The sequence below is a fragment of the Passer domesticus genome, chromosome 25 (assembly GCF_036417665.1).
Source record: "Passer domesticus isolate bPasDom1 chromosome 25, bPasDom1.hap1, whole genome shotgun sequence".
NCBI lineage: Eukaryota > Metazoa > Chordata > Aves > Passeriformes > Passeridae > Passer > Passer domesticus.
The window spans coordinates 1,087,455-1,105,845 of NC_087498.1; the positions used below are offsets into that span (position 1 = coordinate 1,087,455).

The window sequence follows — 18,391 nt, forward strand, 5'->3', positions numbered from 1 at the left end:
GCCTCTCTCACAACCCTGACCTGACCTGCTTTATTAAAATGAGACCTTTTTCATTTGGTTTGGAAGTTATTTATTAACTACTAGAATAATCCTATGAATGGCTTTGAATGGCTGATCACAACAAATTTTATTTATTCAAAATCCCAATGTAACTCTCCTATTCAAATACTCTGCCAGATACACAAAACAAACTCTTTGCAATCCAGTTCAATTATTGTGCTCTTATCCAAGGAGAGCTATTCCATGAAAAACTGCAATAAAAACATCCACAGTGAACTCAAAGACCTACCTCTTCTTCTGGTCTAACTTTAAACTTCCCACCTCTAACAGGGAAGCCACTGCCAAACTCCTTCGAAGCAATGTCAGCTCCATACTCCACTGTCACATCCTCCTCAATGGTACTGACAAGTCTCCAAAATTCTTTTTCAACCAGCTCAGTGGGGACCATCTAGGTATGAGAAGAAAAGGGAGTATGTACTGAGGAATCAGTAGATGAGAAGCACATGCATCAAAGCTGTCTCAGGGAGGAACCTCCATTAGCTTGAAGCTTTTCCCCATTTTAAAATTGTTTCAACAAGAGAAAAACAACTGCAGCAGACATGTGGTTCCAGCAGATGCTGCTGCCCTGTTCTCTCAAGAGTGCCTGACTGTCACCTTTCTCTTCCCTACAGACACTTCTTCTAAAGTGGGAAAAACAAATAAAAACACAAGCATGACACCAGCAAGAACCAGGACTTGGCGATGTAAATGAGAACCTCTGATTTGGGATTTCATCCCACTTGAAATCAGAATCCCTCCCTTCCTCCCTCCCTAGAGTTATCTATTTTAGCTAACCACACAAGATGAACTCTCCACAACACGAGGATAAAGCAGGAACATACGTGTACTGGCATGTTAAAATAGTCTGACTTGAAGGCATCAGCCATTTCCCCAAACGTGCGCAGGGTGTAGTCTCGTGCTGCTTGTTCAAACCCAAAGGCTTCTTGAGGCTTGTTACACTCCTGCAAGTGAAAAGGTAATGGTTTCTATAACCCATTAACAGAACACTGCTCAGATGTACACAAATGGGCTCCTGTAACAGTTTCTGAGCATAAGAAGGTAAGAAGGAAGGACACCACTGCAATGAAAACACTCTTAAACGCAGAGTCAGAAGAAGAAACTCTGCATGATTCACCAAATTACAAAATTTATTTATAAGTCTGCATAAATATTAATGAACTAATATGCCTAATTTCTCCTTACTCTAGTACAGCTAAGCAGCATAAGATCCAGAAATGACCATAGTGAAGCACCTAGTGAGACTCCAATTTTAAGTACACAGAAAAGGTGTCAGTCAAAATCCAAAATGTTCTTCAAAGGCACACCAATTTTTGGCTCAAAACATTAAGTGTCAGCTTTGCAATATTAAGCATTCCCAGTCTTCACTTTAGCCTTACCTCTATCACCTTGTTTGCCCAACCTTAAATAACAACAAATTGTATTTTCTATACCTGTGATCAGTTTAAAAAACCCAAAAAATACAAATTAGCCTTTGGCCTTACTGCAGTGATTTGTGAGATTACCTGAGCCAGACACTGGGGACACCTCCAGTCCCCTTTGGGAACATCATGGAGGGGTGGAATTAAACAGAAGGTGTGGTAACTGTCATCACAGCCATCACACAGCAGGAGTCGGTCCTCATCATTCCCACTGCCACACAGGAGACACACATACAGATCCACCTGCAACACAAAATTCCACAGCAGCAATGGGAGAGCTGAAGCTAACTCAGGGTGAAAGCAGTTTGGTAACTCCCATCTGTGACACTTCCCAAAGCTTATCCTTATTTTATCTCTGTAATGGAAATGAGATAAACACACCCTGAATATTCTTTTAGAAGTTTAAATACCTCCCTCTGTAATTTAAGTGCAGACCAAAAGAGCTGCAAGCCCTTCCATGCATTTTTTTTTCCCAAATGGCAGAAGACTTGACTGAGTGCCAGGACAGCTCACATCAGCAGCACTGTGGCCTTGGCAGGTATAACCCAACACCTGGGGCTGGGCAGGAATAACCCAACACCTGCTGGGGGCTCACAAACCCAGCACGGGATTTCCCACGTACAGCCTCAGGTGTTTCATTCCCCTCTGAAACCAATTGCACTGGAAGACAAATCTGGAGACAAAGGAGTTCCTCTTGCTGGGGATGTTCCTTATTTTCTCCAGAGAAGACTCCAGCCTCCCAGAGGAGCTTCGGGTAGGGGGGCAGTTCTTAATTCTGACAGAGCAGCTCCCAAGCCCCCAGGAACAGGTACAGGCACTCCAACCTGGGATGGGCTCTCTGCTGCCTGTCCTACCCAACATTCACCAGCAGCCTGGAAGGCTCTTCCCAAACACAGAACAGTCAAGAGGACAGGCAGAACCTCTTGCCTTAGGTTGTTAAATAGCAGCATCTCCTGCTCCTCCCCACAAACTTTTTTCATTTGGGGGGTGAGGGTGTCAGGCTTCTGGTATTTGCACCCTTCATTCTCAGGTACCAGCCACAGGTGTGGATTGAACGGGAACATGTCTGGATTTAGGAGGGACCCAACTTGTGGCATGGGCAGAAAGAATCTCAGCATTATCTTCTCAAAAGTGAGACAACTACCACTGCCTTCAGGTGGGGGTTTTGGGGGATGTTGGTGGCGTGTGGAGAGCTGGAGCAGGAACAGGAATAGTTTTTAAGATGCATTTGAACAACAAAGCTTCCAATTTAATGCTGTAATTGTGGAATTAGGGGCAGGTCTGTGAAGTGCCATGTGCCACAGCCTGCACGGAGGTTACAGAGCAGTGGGGAGGGATCAGCTCACAAGAACCACTTTCACTGACTATGCTTTCAAAATGCTTATTTTGAGACTGTACTCTGGAGACAGAAAACAAGTTACTTTAGTTATAGATAATGAAACTTAACCATCCTGTCATTTCCAGCTCTGTGAAGCAGGAAGCTTTGGCAGTGTGGATGTTCCAGCAGGCACAAACACTGCTGTGCTTCAGCCTGGGGCTCCAGGAAGAAGACAGGAGTCCTCCATGTGACAAAGTGACAGCAGGTTTTACTACACACCCTAGAGAAATCCAGACATGTCTGCAAAAAATGCAGCTGCAGGAAGGCAGGGGGTACTCACAGCACTGGTGGGTTTTTTAGATTTGACTTTGGATTTATCCTTCTCTGGCTCCCCAGAAAGTTCCTTCTTCTCAGGGAGTTTCACCACACTACGCATTTCCTTGTCTGGGCAAAGGAAAAAAAAAGAGAGTGATGCAAAATGTTTCAATGCTTAGCATTCTTTGTTATTATTTGTTTTGTTTATTGCTTGTTAGACTGCATCATACCAAGGTGTTTGCTGAATTGTTATCCCCCCAACACTTGTTTCAGTCAGTGTAGGGCAAGACTTGAACTCCTGCAATGCTTCCAGCAGCCAGTGATATCCAAAAATCCCCACACACCACCACAGGACAGCAGTGGCTATCACAGCCCACAGGCTTTCAGTACTTTATATGCCATTTCAATTCATTTAAATTGAATTATGAGCAGGTTTATCAGCTAAGGTTTTCTTTCCATGTGGTGTTAAAGAATGTTGTCAACAGCTTTTTCCTTCTAATCTTGGGGGAGGGAGGCTAGTGCTTAGAGACTCTTTGAAGAAGAAAAATTCAAATTACAAAACACCATAATCTAAAGAAATTGTTGAAATAAAGGTTCTGAAGGAACAAATGAGACTGACAGATTGCTCAGGTAATTTCAATTATTGAGTATTTGTAAATGGTTCCTGTATTTATTTGGCTAAATTATTTATCAACAAGTTTACTCTTCTGTTTGATGGCATTAAATATTGTTTCTCAGTCTCAAATAATTATTTCTTAAGGAGAGAACTGCTGAAGCAGCAATTTAATCATATTATGGAAACTTTATCATTAAACTCAAAACAGACTACCTTTTGCTTTCATGAGTTAAATTTCTGGATTTCAAATCTAAATTCCTTCCTAAAAGTATCTGATCTCTGATAGATTCTTAAAGGAGTTTCTTCTATTTAAACTTCATGTACTGATGTTATTTAAAATACAAAACAAAACCATTGCTCCAAACTAATTTCTGATTGTTTCAGAAGAGACAATCACATTTGAAAAAGTGTAAGTCTTTTCCAAATGAAAATATCATCTTCAAGAAAACTCAACCACTTACAACAAAATCCCCCCCAAAATACTTAAAACCCATAAAAGAACTTTTTATCAAAAATCCAATTTTAAAATTAACTGAAAGTTGGGATTTTTTATAAAATACTTTGAATAGCTCCAAATGCTGATTTTAGCTCTGTTTTAAAACACATTTGTGCAAAGTAACAGAAACTGCATTTAAGCTGTGCTTCACTCACCACCTTCACTCTTTGGAGGGGCACAGCCCATTCTGCGTCTCAGATTGTGAGTTCTGGCTTCTGGAGGGTCAGTCTCACTTTTAACATTGGTTGCCTTTAAAAAGGGAAAAAAATAAACAATGAAAAACCCTTCAGTAATGTCCCTAGCTGGAAGACTCTGGTTTGCCACTTGTGTTTGGGAAGATGCTCACTGCCAGCTGATCTGGCTGCTTGCCCAAGCACAGAGAGATGAGTTTGGAATCTCCATCTGGCTGTGGAAAGCCTGGCTCTGTGAGTCCCAACTAAACATTTCCTGAAGTCCCTTCCAATGCAAACCATTTCATGATTCCTTGGTGTGAGATACAAACACCTCTCTGAGTACCACAAGGGTTCAAGACTTGTGACCCGCCTTGTTCCACGAAAAAGGCAGACAGGTGAGAGTCAGAGAGACACTCCAAGGACTTCAGTTAAACTCAGAACCATTTGATACTTACAAACCACTAAATCTAAACAGACACCTGGAGTTCTGAAATACTTGTCTTCAATTATTTACAAGTAGTTCAGAGAGAAACGATGCAGGGAACAACAGGGAAGATTTGAAAGGAAATCCTCCAAAAATGTCCATGCCAATGATACAAGGATTCGGGTTTGCTTTCAGTGGGACCCATTAAGAAGCAAAGAACAAGGAACTCAGTGCTTTCACAGATTTTCTTGTACTCCTGAGGAGCAGAACCTGCTCCAGTCTTCAAAGCAGGGACCTTTGTTGGTACATCTTGGAAATTTCACCACAGAATAATGCCCTTCCATTTAATTCTTACATTTCTTCCCTGTCATTTTGAGATGGTGGGAGAATAATTCTCAAATCCCTCAGTGTTACAAGAGGTTTCTCCAACACTCTAAGGAAATGAGGTCATGCAACAAGACAGTCATTCTCAGCCACTCTCTGAAGCCCAGAAGATGGGATGTGGGGATCAGGACTAAGGCAGGACTGGACACAGCCCCATGTACTCCACAGGATGGGAACTGTTATTCAGTCTAGGGCACTTTGGTTGTTTGATTGACTTTGATTTTTACAGAGCTGGCTTTGACCTTATTTCCTAGTCACTTCTCGTGTTTTCTTTGCCCAAATGTCTCCATCAGACCACGCAGAGGTCCCACTGCTTAAGATGTCCACCAAGAGAAGTTGCTCATTATGTGCAGCAGTCCTGCCTCAGGGTCAGCATGCCCTGAACTCCAAGTGCAGGGACAGACACCCAGCTTCCACACCTTCAGCTGCTCTGAGGTGTGCCTTTTGTGCTTCAGCTGATACTGATCTCCACAAGAGCAGCTCTTGGTCTGCCCTTAGCCTTTTATCACATCAGGTCATCTCACTTTCACCTCCCCTCATTGTTGTGGTCTTTCACACTGAACTGTCTACATCAAGCACCTAAAGCTTTTGCATTTCAAAACCAGCCTAGACAGTCATTGCCCTTTTCCTTTCTCATTATGAACATTTTCTCCTGACTGTTTACTCACCAAGTAGGAAAGGGCAAGGAAAATCTGTGTGTGTCTCACAACTGCAAACTAATGCTTATCCTACAGGCCACAATAACTTACAGTACTTCCCTGTGGCTCACTTCTTCGAAGTGTTTATGGTCAGCCTTTGAAAAGCAGGAAACATCAAACTGGCAAACATGAGAATGAATTTAAGCCTCACAGTTTAAGACAGTGACAAATCGTTGTGTATCTCATTAAAGCAAAAAATTGAGATGTGAACCAAACATTACTCTTTTGCAACCAGGTCAGTGCAAATGCAAACTGCTTGAAACTTCAATGTTGAATAAAATGGATTTAATCACCTTCTCTGACTGCACTGACATGGAACAGCAAAATTCAAATTCACAAATCTTAATTTTAGGAAATTACTGTCTTAAAACACTACAGCTCCTGGCTAAGCCAGCCAGTCCCTCTTGCTCAGTTCAGCCTTAATGCTGTGTGTTCCAGTTATGTTCTTAATTATGGATTTTCTTTCCACAAAAATGGAGTACACAACATCAGTGGTGCTTGGGGCAAAAGCTGAGAGGGCAGCCTTGCTTTTTGGCTTAGGATGAGCAGTTGGTTTCCCCCAAAATGACAAAAATGTGCTCTCTCTGTCAGTGCCATCTGAAACCACTGCCAGAGAAACAGCTGCAATTTTAGGGTATATTTGTCCTACTGTCAATTCTTAAGGGATCCATGAGAACAAGTATCCTTCAACCACAGGCAGATATTTCAACTGGAAAGTTTCAGCCCAAACTACTGAAGTTTGCTCAGAATTATAAACCCACTTGTAACCAGTGGGAAAAATAACTGTAACTCATTAACCAAGCATAATTGCAGGCAGAATTTGCAACAGCTAAGCTGTACTATTAGTACTAATAAAGACCAAGGCCGGAACAATGGGAGTTAATAAGAGTCTGAAACAAACTGTGACCTTCCTAACTCATGATGTCACCACTAATCAGACCCTCTCCTGGGAATATCCTCCTCTACTCTTCATCTGCTCAAACAAAAGAAACAGGAACTCTCTGGAGAGAGGATCATCAGGCTAGAAAGGCTGGAGCCAAAGCATTGCTGTTTTCCAGCAACAAAGGAGACACATGATCTCCTAAAATACTGAGATATAACCAATATATTTCATGCTTATCCAAATAAACATTGCTTCTTAGAAACAAGTAAGATCATATAAAACCACATTGACTTGATGGTATACATTTTTTCCTTATATTGCAAGGGTAAATTAACACAAACTGATAGAACTTCAGAGTGAAAAATTAATTACAACAATGCTAACGTTATAACCAAAATCTTCCCCACTCTAATAGCTGCCTTCAACTCATGAGAGATGTACAGAAACCTCCTGGTACATTTAGAGAACAAGGATGAGGAACAACAGATCAAAGCTGCTTCATTTCCAGGATTTGCCAGCTGTATTTTAATCTAAGAGCCCCACAGTATCTACATCATGCTGAAAGCACAACCCTGCTGTACACCCTCACCAACAGCCCCCACAGCAGAGCGTCCCAGAACGCCGAACCTCAGTAACACGCTGGGTAAAGTATCAGACAATTCTTACCCGTTATTTACAATTTCTAAATGTTTAGTAGCTCTGACACAGCTGTTCCCAGGCACACACACACACACACACACACACACGGAGGGCCCTGCTCAGGGAGCCCTCTGCCCCAGCTCACCTCGGGCGTCAGGCGCTTGGCGCGGCGGGCGGGCGGGCAGCTCTCCGAGGGCGGCACCGACTGCCGCTGCGGGATGTCGTGGGGCTTGTACTCCTTGTCCTTCGTGTCGCTGCTCAGATCGGGCTTCTGCAAGCACTGAAGTGACAATTTGATTACTTTGTTTCTGCCTCTCCTTGCAATACAAACTGTGTAGAATAATTTCCTGGCTCGTGGAAAGAACATAGACAAGGCCCTAATAATTCCTGTGCTGAGTTAATAAGCAGCATGTATGACAATGGTAACATTACTTATCTGAACAGGGCACAACATCACTTTTTCTCATCAGTTTAATGGCTGCAATAGCCATAATAATGGATCTTAAATAAAGCTGAAGTCATCCTTTAAGTGTTAATGAGCACCAAACATTTCTCAGTGTGGAATACCAAGCCCAGCTCTTCTAGCAGATGGGGCTTTACAGAATGGGTCACCAGCACTCTGGAACTGCTGAAGTGTCCTGAGGTTGAGTGGCTGTCATGCTAACACACAGAACAATATAAAAGTAAATTACAACCTATCAAACATCCCTGTCCTAACTGAAATACAGCTCTGTACTACACACATTGCAGGAGCTCCCTTCTTTCCATGTTTTGGAGAGGACAACTGCTGCTTGAATTAAGGGCAGAAGGGAAAATATGCAAGAATAGTTTTAGTTCTTTCAAGCTGCTGAATGAACACACTTAATTGCTGAAAACTGTGCATACCTCTGGCAAGAAACAGAATAATTAGTGACAATTCCCCGTTTGTCAAGCCACACAACACTCAGTAACTGCAGACAAAATGTAACAGTTTTTAATGAGTAAACAACAAATCCTACAGACAGAAAAAAAATATCTCATGTTGCCAGGAAGTAATTCATGAAATTGCTGGATCCACATTTCCCCAGTTCTGTTAGTCTGTTCCCATCACAAGCATTTTCTCAGCAAGAGAGAGCAGTAAAGGACAGAGAGAACCACTGCAGTGGTGAGAGGATGATGATATTCTATAGACAGCACAGAAAACAGACTTTCAGAAACAAATGACAGCCAGAAGGGGGGAAGGGAAAAGGAGAAAGAAGTGTTATTTTAGACATGAGCCTGGTCCCTTAAAGCTCCCACTGGAACCAGAATCACAGGATTGCAGAAGGATTTGGGTTGGAAGGGACCCTAAAGATCACTTTGTCCCATGGGCAGGGACACCTTCCACTAGATGAGGTTGAGACCCATCCAACCTGGGCTTAAATGTTTCCATGGATGAGGCATCTACCAAAGGTGAAAGATGATGTGATATCAACATCAGTGGAAGATAGCAAAAAAAAAAAAAAAAACCAAAAAACAAAACAATTTCTCAGAACAGAAAATTGACAAGCAGAAAGAGCAAATGAGCAGGAAAAGGTTGTAAATAGGAGAACAGAAAAGAAATTCTATAAAATCTGGGTCCTTGAATCATTCATTTCCTCCTGTGAAAACCAAAATTATCAGAAAAAAAGTTTCTACTGCTTCTGGTAATAGAGGACATATGGTTCTTGAAAATAAAGATCTAGAAGGCAAACAGCTTTTCCTAAATAAAAGCGTAAGAAAACCTTGAAAACCAAGATATTGTGCCTCATTTCAGTGCAGTGCCCAAACAAACTGAAAACATAAAAAACCCCAAACCAACCAAACAAAAAAAAAGCCAAATAAACCAAAACATCCCCCAAAAATCCAAACTAAAAAACCCCCAAGCCCCAGCAAAAAAACCCCAACCCCCCAAAAAAACCAACAAAAAACCCACCCACAACCCCCCCCAAAATAAAACAAAGAAAAAAAACCACCCCAAACCCCACAAAAAAGAGCACTCACTGTTCCTTGAAAAACACCAGAAGACATTTCCTAAATAATGATCTTTCACCGCCTATTTAAGCACAAACACTTCCCAGTGCCTCTCTAACCCGAGGCAAAGGCAGTGGTATGGAATGGCTGTTAATTCACAGCATCAGCTGCACCAAGAGAACACCTGGAATTGTTAAATTGTAAGGATGAGAACTCCTCTGTCCCTCCTTTACTCCTACACTGACGATCAAGTGGCTCCAACCAAGGACACAGCTGCCATCTCTCCAGTCCTCCCCTCTTCCAGGCTTGGGTGAGGTTGTGCTTCTATCAACATTTCCCCAGAAGCTCATCCCACACACTCTGACCATGATCTCCTTATATTCCAACAAGATGGTTGCACACATGGTACTTGAAGCCTCAGCAGTGACAGAGAGCAAGTTAAAACCCCTCAGCTGAAGCCACAAAGGAGCAGCTCCTTTAGCAGGCAAAGGACAACTCAAGAATGGTCACAAGGCCTTCAGGAAGTCAAAAGATTGGGGGGGAGGGAAAGAGATACAATTGATCTCCTCCAGGTTTAGACATTTATTAGTAGTAATTAAACTGGTAGTAATTTACACAAAAGCCAGTCAGTCAGGCTCTCTGTACTTGCAGAACACAACTGGTTCACCCCTGCTACACATCCATGAAGGGTAACCCCCACCAAGCTCTGGAGGTGTCACTGCTCTCCAGGAACAATGAAGATGCCAGAGAAATGTCTTACACTGAAATATCTTTATCAGAGGCACACACATAAAAATCTTTGGAAATATGAATCTCACTAAAGCCACTAAAGCCTTAGTTTGGAAAAGAGACCAAATGCACAATTACTGAGTCAGCTGGATTCACTGAAAAACAGAAGTAAGACCACCTCCAGGCCCCCATAATGTAGCTGCACTTTAAATCATGAAACATCCGGGTAATGAACCACAGAAGATGCACTGACATAAGATTCTGGACACTTCAGTTCATGCAGGGGACACTTGTCCCTCTAGGCATCCAGTGTGACTCTGGGATGACACACAGTTACTACAGCTGGGAAGGAGAGGTACAGGTGGCAGGAACCAGTATCTGCCTACAGGTTCACTGCAACTACTCTAGAGACACCCAAGACCTGTCTAGTCCAATTTCAAAATAAGAGGAAAACAAATACCCCCTGTGGAGATCTGCTTTGGGTATTAGAAACTGGCTGGTTTAAGGAATTTTTGCTGTTGGACTGAACACGAGCTTTAATGAAAACATGCTATTCCGGTCTATTCCCCTCTGAACAGCTCCAGAGTGTTTCATTGTTTCACCATGTAGATAGAAATATCTCCAGCTGGAATATCTGTCAAAATAACTCCTGAAGCCAGTTTAACATGTGTTGAAGCCACACAAACAGATAATGCTATACACAGATCTAGAAGGGATTATGTTATGGCACAGTCATTAGTGGAAACTACATAATTTCATATTTTTGGCTTTTGCAGGAAAGAAGGCAATGACTATTTCAAGTATTACCAAATAAAGAAAAACAATATCAAAAGACTCAGTGAATACAAGCAGTAATCTTGTCTGGATGATCACCAGAGCTGACTGAAGAGCTTCTCTAACAGGCTGTTGAAGGAGGAAGCACATCTCCAACTGACAGCTGCCACATTGAGCAGCCACAGCTTCTCCAAAAACACAGCTCAGGTGCTTAGATTACCAGGAAAACACTGAATAGAAACACAGTAACAGACACCTACGCAAGAAGCATCTGGGTAAGCACCACTTAATAAGAACACGTGAAAGGAAGCCAAAAAGAATCTCATTTGACATGATACTCAAAAAACGTATTGTAAAACAAACTCACTTGAAAGACAACACTGTCAGGAAAATAAAAATCAAATTAAAGTGAAAAGTGAGCTAAACCCAACTTACTTCTGTGAATTCTCTCAGGTCATTAAAAAATCTGTGTCTGCCACATACAGGAGGGGAGTATTTTAACTGCCTGGGGAGGGGAGGAGCTAAAAAATAAGTTAACCTTACATGCATCACTTGTCTAGAACTGCCTCCACATCGGTTTGGACAGATGTCAAGTGCTCATTGCAAGACAGAGCTTGAAAAGTCATTTGAAATGAAGCATGTCCTCATCTAAGGAGGTTTTTCCTCTTCTAAAAGAGTTAAATACTGAGCAAACCATGAAGTGAGTGTTAAGTGTGTGACAGACACTCTCAGGAAATTTCTATTCCCAGGATACTATGGAACCATATTCGCTGTTTTACAATTTCAATCAGATCTTTCCCTGTGCAATGGCACCTCAAAAATACGGCAGCAAAGACGGGTGTAACAAACACAAAAGCTCAATAAAAACCCAAAAAGAAATCACAGTTTTCAGACCTAATGCAAATGCCAAGTTTTCAGTTAAATACCTTTAGAAAATGGTGCTGCTTTCCACTAATTAACATGAATGTTTGAGGGAAGCCAAATTATTTTTGATCCAGCAGTTTCCTTAGCATGAAGATTTTTATCTTCAACTCTATTTTGTTCTTATCCTGTTTGCAAAAGACCCCTTTTTTCTGAAGAGCCAGCAGAATTTAGCTGTTCTTCACTGAGAGGTGATTTTTTCTGTAGGTAGTGACAGTCTAATTCTAACCTCTCTGGACTTACATCAAATCCCTTCCTCATTTTGATAGCTTTGTGTAAAGGCCTGTGTTGATTTCTGTACACAGAGATATTGCTTGTAACAGGATTAGGGCATTTATTGCTTAAAAAAGGTCAGCGCTCCTGTCTTTGAAAGATCATCACGGAAAGAGCATTTCAAAGAAACAAAAACGGATGTTGGCAACTGCAACCAATTTTGGTTTTCCAAATAAATGACTGCTGCTCTAAAAGATCAGACCTATTCCTCATTAGACATTATGTGGCCTCCATTCTCAGTCAACCCTGAATTTTGGTTTAATGGCCAAATCAAAGATTGATGACTAGGAAGAATGAAGACTTAAGCTAGAAAAATATCCCAAGTCACGCTGTTAACATCACTACAGCAGCCAGGAAGCTTTCTGCAACTTGTCTCCCTTAGTGAACGTGCCACAACCCTGCCACGGCTTGGCACAGTCCCTCAGTCACTCTAGGCATGTGCCCACTCAGGCCCACAAGACTTTCTGTAGCAGAGAGATGACCTGGAATGTTCCAGAATGTAGCAGTACTTGGCCTTACAGAAATCATCACAGGAACATCCCTTATCATGAGGCTTTGGAAAACTGCAGAGAGACACTGATGCAAACAGGAATCAGAGGTTACCTGGGAGTACTAATGCTAAAAACTTCACTTCTAATGACAAGTTTGCCCATGGCTTTCTGAACTGCTGAGCACAGCATCTGGTCACCTGCATGACACCAGGCACAACATGCAGCTTCACAAACATTCCAGAAACAAAAAGAACCCTCCCAGACTGGCTGCTACACAAACTGAGCAGTTTCAGCACAGCTTACCAAGAGACTCGCCCCCGACTGGAACAAGTTGTAGGGGTAGAGAATTCGCTCGTAATGCGCGCGGATGTGTGAGCCCACGGCTTTGCCAGGAGCAAAGCCCATCCTCGTGGCTATTTTGGTCCATTTTCTCTCCTTGCAAACCACATCAAATCCTCCTTGTTCTGCAACTAGCTAAAAAGTGAAAATAAAATGGTCACATATTTAATGGTAAAACTACCAGTGTTCAAGGAAAAAAGCAGGACAACATCCCAATTGACATTTTAAACCACAAAAATATAGACTTAAAAAATCACACACAACATCAAAGTTGTTTTAAGGCAATAACTGGAATACATCACATATAACCTATTCAGGAATTACAGACTTGTTTAATTACTTTACAAAGAAATCAGCACCTATGTTCCACTCAGCATACTCTGAGAACTTATTTGGCTGCAATTTGTCACTTTGTATCCCAACACAATTTTCTAGCACAGGACACTCAAGTTCTTTTCACTGAACAAGTGCTATAAAATAAGCTCAAAAATTCCCAATAAAAACTGCCCTAAACATAAAAAAGAGATAGAATATATCTTATTGGAGAATCCTATCTCTTACTATCAGTATATATTAAGTTCTCCACAAGTTAAACAAGTTTCCTCCTAAAAGGAATTTGATTTATTTTCTTCCATATTTCTTATGGAAAATTTTTTTCTCTCACTTTTGTCATTGTTCAGGAACTTTCTCCAATTAAGCCTAAGTTTATTCTTGACCAGTACACCCAAGCTCAGTTTTAAAGAAGAGCAGCAAATTTAAGGTGATCTCCTAGCTCACAGGAAAACTTCCATAATAATGTATTACTTACAGTCTTTCCCTGACAATGTATTCTTATTCTTACTGTCCCATTAGCTATGTTAGCTTAAACAGAGGAATACTTTTTTCAGCTTAAATATACCCCAAAACCTCCCATGACCCCCTGTGGTACCATCCCAGGAATTGAAGTAACACAGCAGCTCTTCAGGAGCCATTTTTCCATAATGGTCTTACTCTGTTAAGCTGAAATAAATCCAAAATCTTCCTCTCCACATGTGGAATTTTCAGTGTGCATCCTTGAAGCTCCCAAAATTTTGCAATCTGGTCCAGAAAATTCAGCTTTACACGAGTTTGGGCCTGAAACCAATCAACCAAACAAGTGAACTGCATGCTAAAAGCAGATGCAGGTTTTGTATCAGATTTACAGCACTGCAGCTGGAGCTGCTTGCCCAGCTGTGCCCTCTGCAAGAGTCACTTTGCATTTTTCCCTCTCATCATCTGAAGAAAAATAAATTTGGATAATAATGCAGATATCATTGATGGTATCCGTATCTTTCCTTGAGTCACTTTTGTTACCTTTTACTGCACTGTGAAAAGTACTTTGGGAGAACAGCCAAACAGTAAATTATTACTGCTAAAAGCTCCCTAAACCAGCTGCATTGTCAGGATTTATTACATTTACTACATTAATCATTGCAATCGTTTATTACTATTTAGTTTATTTGCAATAAGCCAAAAATAAATAAGTTTTGGGTTTTTTTAATCATTACAAGTTTTTTTCTGTTACCCCTTCTCACTCACAACTGCATTTGTTTCACTTTTAAAGATACAAATGGGTCAGGGCAGGGAAAGTCTGGCTGGTTGCACAGCAATTACCACAGTCAGATCACTGCACTGCTGCTATGTAAGAGCAGTAACTTAAATTTGGACATATTTTATTTTCAGCACATTTTCTAATCTTAAGGTAAAAACTGGCCACGTCGGTACAGATTAGCTTGTCTGCAAACTCCAGGGAGCTCTGAACAGCTTGTGGTCACACAAATCACCCCCTTAGCATTCTAAGCCAGCAGCTGAGCCCTTCCCCAGCACTTCACATGATCACGTCAGGGCCTTAAAAACCAAGAATCCGGAGAATAATCAGGCACAGAGTCACCATCATCCCAAATGGCACCAGCACTGAGCCAAGCAGGACTCCTCACACTTCCCTTTAGTGTCAATTCATTGAAGCAATGAATGAAAGTGCTTGTGTACAGCAAATTTCCACAAACTGAATCCAGATTTTGCAATTGTTTCTTCCAAAAGGCTGGCTATTTTTAAAGCACTCCAAGTGTTTCATCTCTTTTCCTTTTGAAAGATGCTGTATGAGTACAAAATACAGACACAGATCTATGGCCCTGGACAGTTTAACTACTTTGAAGCACCTGTGTGGAAAAGTCCTAAATTATGTTCCTTTAATGAGCATTAACATTACTTTTATGCCTGGAATGTTTCTAACCAGGTTCTGAAACAGATGAATTTCCGTGCTAATTAAAAATTGCTGTTTGTGGTCCAAAGTACTGTCAGCTCACGGCCAACTCTGGCAAACATCACCTCCCAAAAACACAGACACATTTGGAAGCAGAAGTTCTGCTCAGCTTTCCCGTTTACCTCCAGTTCATTGAGCCTCTGGATCCTCGGTGTGAAGTGAAGCTTGTCGACATCGCACGCGAATGGAGGCTGCCAGTCCTGGAAAACAGAAGGGTTCCATCAAAAGATCAGGAAAAGGAAAGGAGTTTCTGTGACAGCCAGGGGAGCCCGAAGCATGAAGAGGCTCCAGTGGCCCCCAGAACCTCCTCAGCCCCGCCAGAAGATGGAACTTGGTGCAGAGGGGACTCAACAGTCACAGCCCAACCTGTCATGGAGCCAGGGCTGCACTGACACCCAAATCCCCTCACCAGAAACCAGTCCAGAGAGCAGCAACGGAGTGAGTGCCATGGTCTAACCCTCAAACACTTCACTGCGCCTCAAAAACAGACAATGGAACCACAAAATCTGTTACATTTTGGAACTGAAGACCTGCCCTGCTCTGTAAGCCTCCACAGAACAATGGAATCATTAAGGCTGGAGAAGCCCTTTAAGATCATTGAGTCTGACTTTCAACCCAGCAGCACCACCACGATCACCACTAACCCCTGTCCCCAAGTGCCACATCCAAACATCTGTTGAACACTTCCAGGGATGGTGACTCCACCACTGCCCTGGACAACCTGTGCCAATGCTTGACAATTTCCTTGGCTGCAAACATTCAGGAAGAGCTGGAATATGACCAATTTAACAAAAGATTATTATTACTTTGATAAAGTACCTGCAATTGAAGTGTTATTTATAAACACAACTACAAAGCTGTTCTTTATCTTTTAGATCTCTGACATCTACTGCACATGCTTGGTTTGGCAATACACAACTTCACAAAACCAAATTAGATTTGATTTAAACTTGACAGGAATTTATTATATATAAAGTTATCTTATTATCACTAATTACAGAATGAAGATAATGCACAAGTGAGCTACTGACACTGGAGTAAGACAGAGCTTTGCTTCAGGAAAATGAAAACCTTTCTTCAGTATTGGGTGACTGAGGTAACTGAAGTAAGACCAGCATTATAAACACAGTATTTTTTATTTTAGATTCACAGAGAACATGAAAACTGGAGTTAAAACCAATCACACATGATTTCCAAAGCAGTTATCTTACAAAAAACCAAGTAACAAGATTCACCAAGAGTGTGGAGAAGCTGAAGAGCAAAGAGGGCCACCAATCCATATATTTTACCAAGCTTGCATTGATTAATCCAGACCTCAAAATCAGTAATAGAATTTTTCTGATCCTGCAAGGGATTTGCAGCACATCACAACTTGACGACACCATTTGGAATTAACATTTGAATTGGAAATTAGACAATGGTAGGGGGGCAGGATGACAAATTATCCAGAGAATACTCAATCCTTGACCAGTGGGACACATTTCTCAATTATTTTCCTGCTTTTAACCACAAGACTGCCTGGTGCCCAAAGAGAAACTTGATAACACTAACCCTTCTTTGACTGCCTATTCTCTATGCCAGAAAACCAAATGCAATTAAACCACCACGTCTGAGGAAGAGAGCTGACATTCTTTTCTAATATCCTGCTGTCTGATGAGTCATTTAGGGCCCTCAAGCTGTAAGATGAGAAGTACAACTGGGAACAACTGGGCAGGATTTGAAGTATTGTACTTCAACAGGACAAATCTGACTCTCAAGCTGAACCAACTGGTTACATCATGAGTCACAACTCCAGAGTCTGCTCTGTACCAAAGACAGGGAGACAGGAGATAGGCACCAAGACCCTTGAGACACTGGGGACTGAATTAAACTGCCCAGGGAAGAACTGTAGGGAGCTTTGCTTAGGCTGAGAGTAAATGAAACCAAGAGGGCTGTGCTGCCTCCGGCTTTGCTAAGCAGTAAGCCAAGACTGTTCCCAGGTGGACTGTGCATTACCCCAAACCAGACCCTCTAACAAGGCTCTGCAAGGGGCAAGAACCAGGAATAAGATGAACAGGGGCAAGAATTCAGCTCATGTAGGCAGTGACACCATCTCTGAAACTGTCACCAGTCTAGGCTGTACTTCAGGCCCATCACCTGCAGTTACTGCGCTGGCAACACATCAGGGAAGCCAAGGAAGGGGAGGGCACAGCACAGGAGACTTCTGGTCAGGCCACATGTCTGCTGGCACAGGCTGCTGCTCTGGGCAGAGCCCAGAGGAAAGCCTGCATGCCACTGGGCACAACAGGAGGAACAGGATCTACCTGCTCCTACAGGCTCTGGCTCATGCTCAGACTAAAGAAATCCAGCTCCAAGGGTGCCTAGGGCAGACACAGACCCAGTCCATGTCAGACAGCACAGAGCTGGCTAGCCCCCTCTGCTTATGGAAGCAAATGAGGAAGTTTATGTGCATGATCTTACAGAAACACCTCGTTCACAGCTTGGCAAGCGAAACATCCTGCTCCAGAATTAGCTGATTATCTCCATGATCTCCATGTGTCTATTTATTACTGTCTGCTGCATGTTTGGGGACAGTCTTTCCTGTTTGGCCAAAGACAGTGGCTCTGGCAAAGCACCAGTCACCTACTGTGTTGGAAGAGTAACATGACTCCAGACCAGACAAGCTGCCACAACAGGCATTTCCTACTCCTGCAGTTCTGAAGTTCACCAATGACTGAATGACCAACGCACACACCAAGGCGCCCTGACGGCACGTCAGCTGCTTCTCAAGGAGAAGCTTTGGCAACTCCATTTATTCAACAGCACTTTCAGAAGTTGACCTGTCAGCCTATCAGGCAGAGGGGTTCATCAGCCAGAATCAAACATTTAACAGCCTTAAAAGTGTTTAATTTTCAGTAAGGAGAAAGTCATTGCAAGAGCTTTGGCTGGCTGATGGTAAATTGGCTTAATGAGAGGCAACACAGGATTAACTCCAGCTTCTGAGGTTTTTATGCAGGTATCATAGAATATGCTGAGTTGCAAGGGACCACCAAGTCCATCAGGATCATCACATCCAATTCCTGACCCTGCACAGACAACCCAACAATCCCACCCAGTGTCTGGGAGCATTGTCCAAACACTTCTTCAATTCAGACAGGCTCGGAGCTGTGCCCATTTCCTGGGGAGCCTGTTCAGTGCCCCAGCACCCT

The 18,391-nt window shown here is 42.3% G+C and overlaps 1 protein-coding gene across 2 annotated transcripts in view; it reads right to left on the reverse strand.

Annotated features, from left to right (window-relative positions):
* Window positions 1–18,391, reverse strand: part of KDM5B (lysine demethylase 5B) — a 55,503-nt gene that overhangs the window by 27,021 nt on the left and 10,091 nt on the right. Inside the window, exons 2-10 of one of the 2 annotated variants that reach the window (XM_064398807.1) lie at window positions 15,326–15,403; window positions 13,913–14,035; window positions 12,887–13,057; window positions 7,570–7,704; window positions 4,382–4,472; window positions 3,137–3,240; window positions 1,563–1,721; window positions 882–1,001; window positions 290–448 (exon numbers count right to left, since the gene is read on the reverse strand). In XM_064398807.1, the coding sequence (XP_064254877.1) occupies window positions 290–448; window positions 882–1,001; window positions 1,563–1,721; window positions 3,137–3,240; window positions 4,382–4,472; window positions 7,570–7,704; window positions 12,887–13,057; window positions 13,913–14,035; window positions 15,326–15,403 (1,140 nt within the window). Of the gene's footprint in view, window positions 1–289; window positions 449–881; window positions 1,002–1,562; window positions 1,722–3,136; window positions 3,241–4,378; window positions 4,473–7,569; window positions 7,705–12,886; window positions 13,058–13,912; window positions 14,036–15,325; window positions 15,404–18,391 lie in introns of both variants that reach the window. The other variant, XM_064398806.1, reaches the window with a different exon arrangement.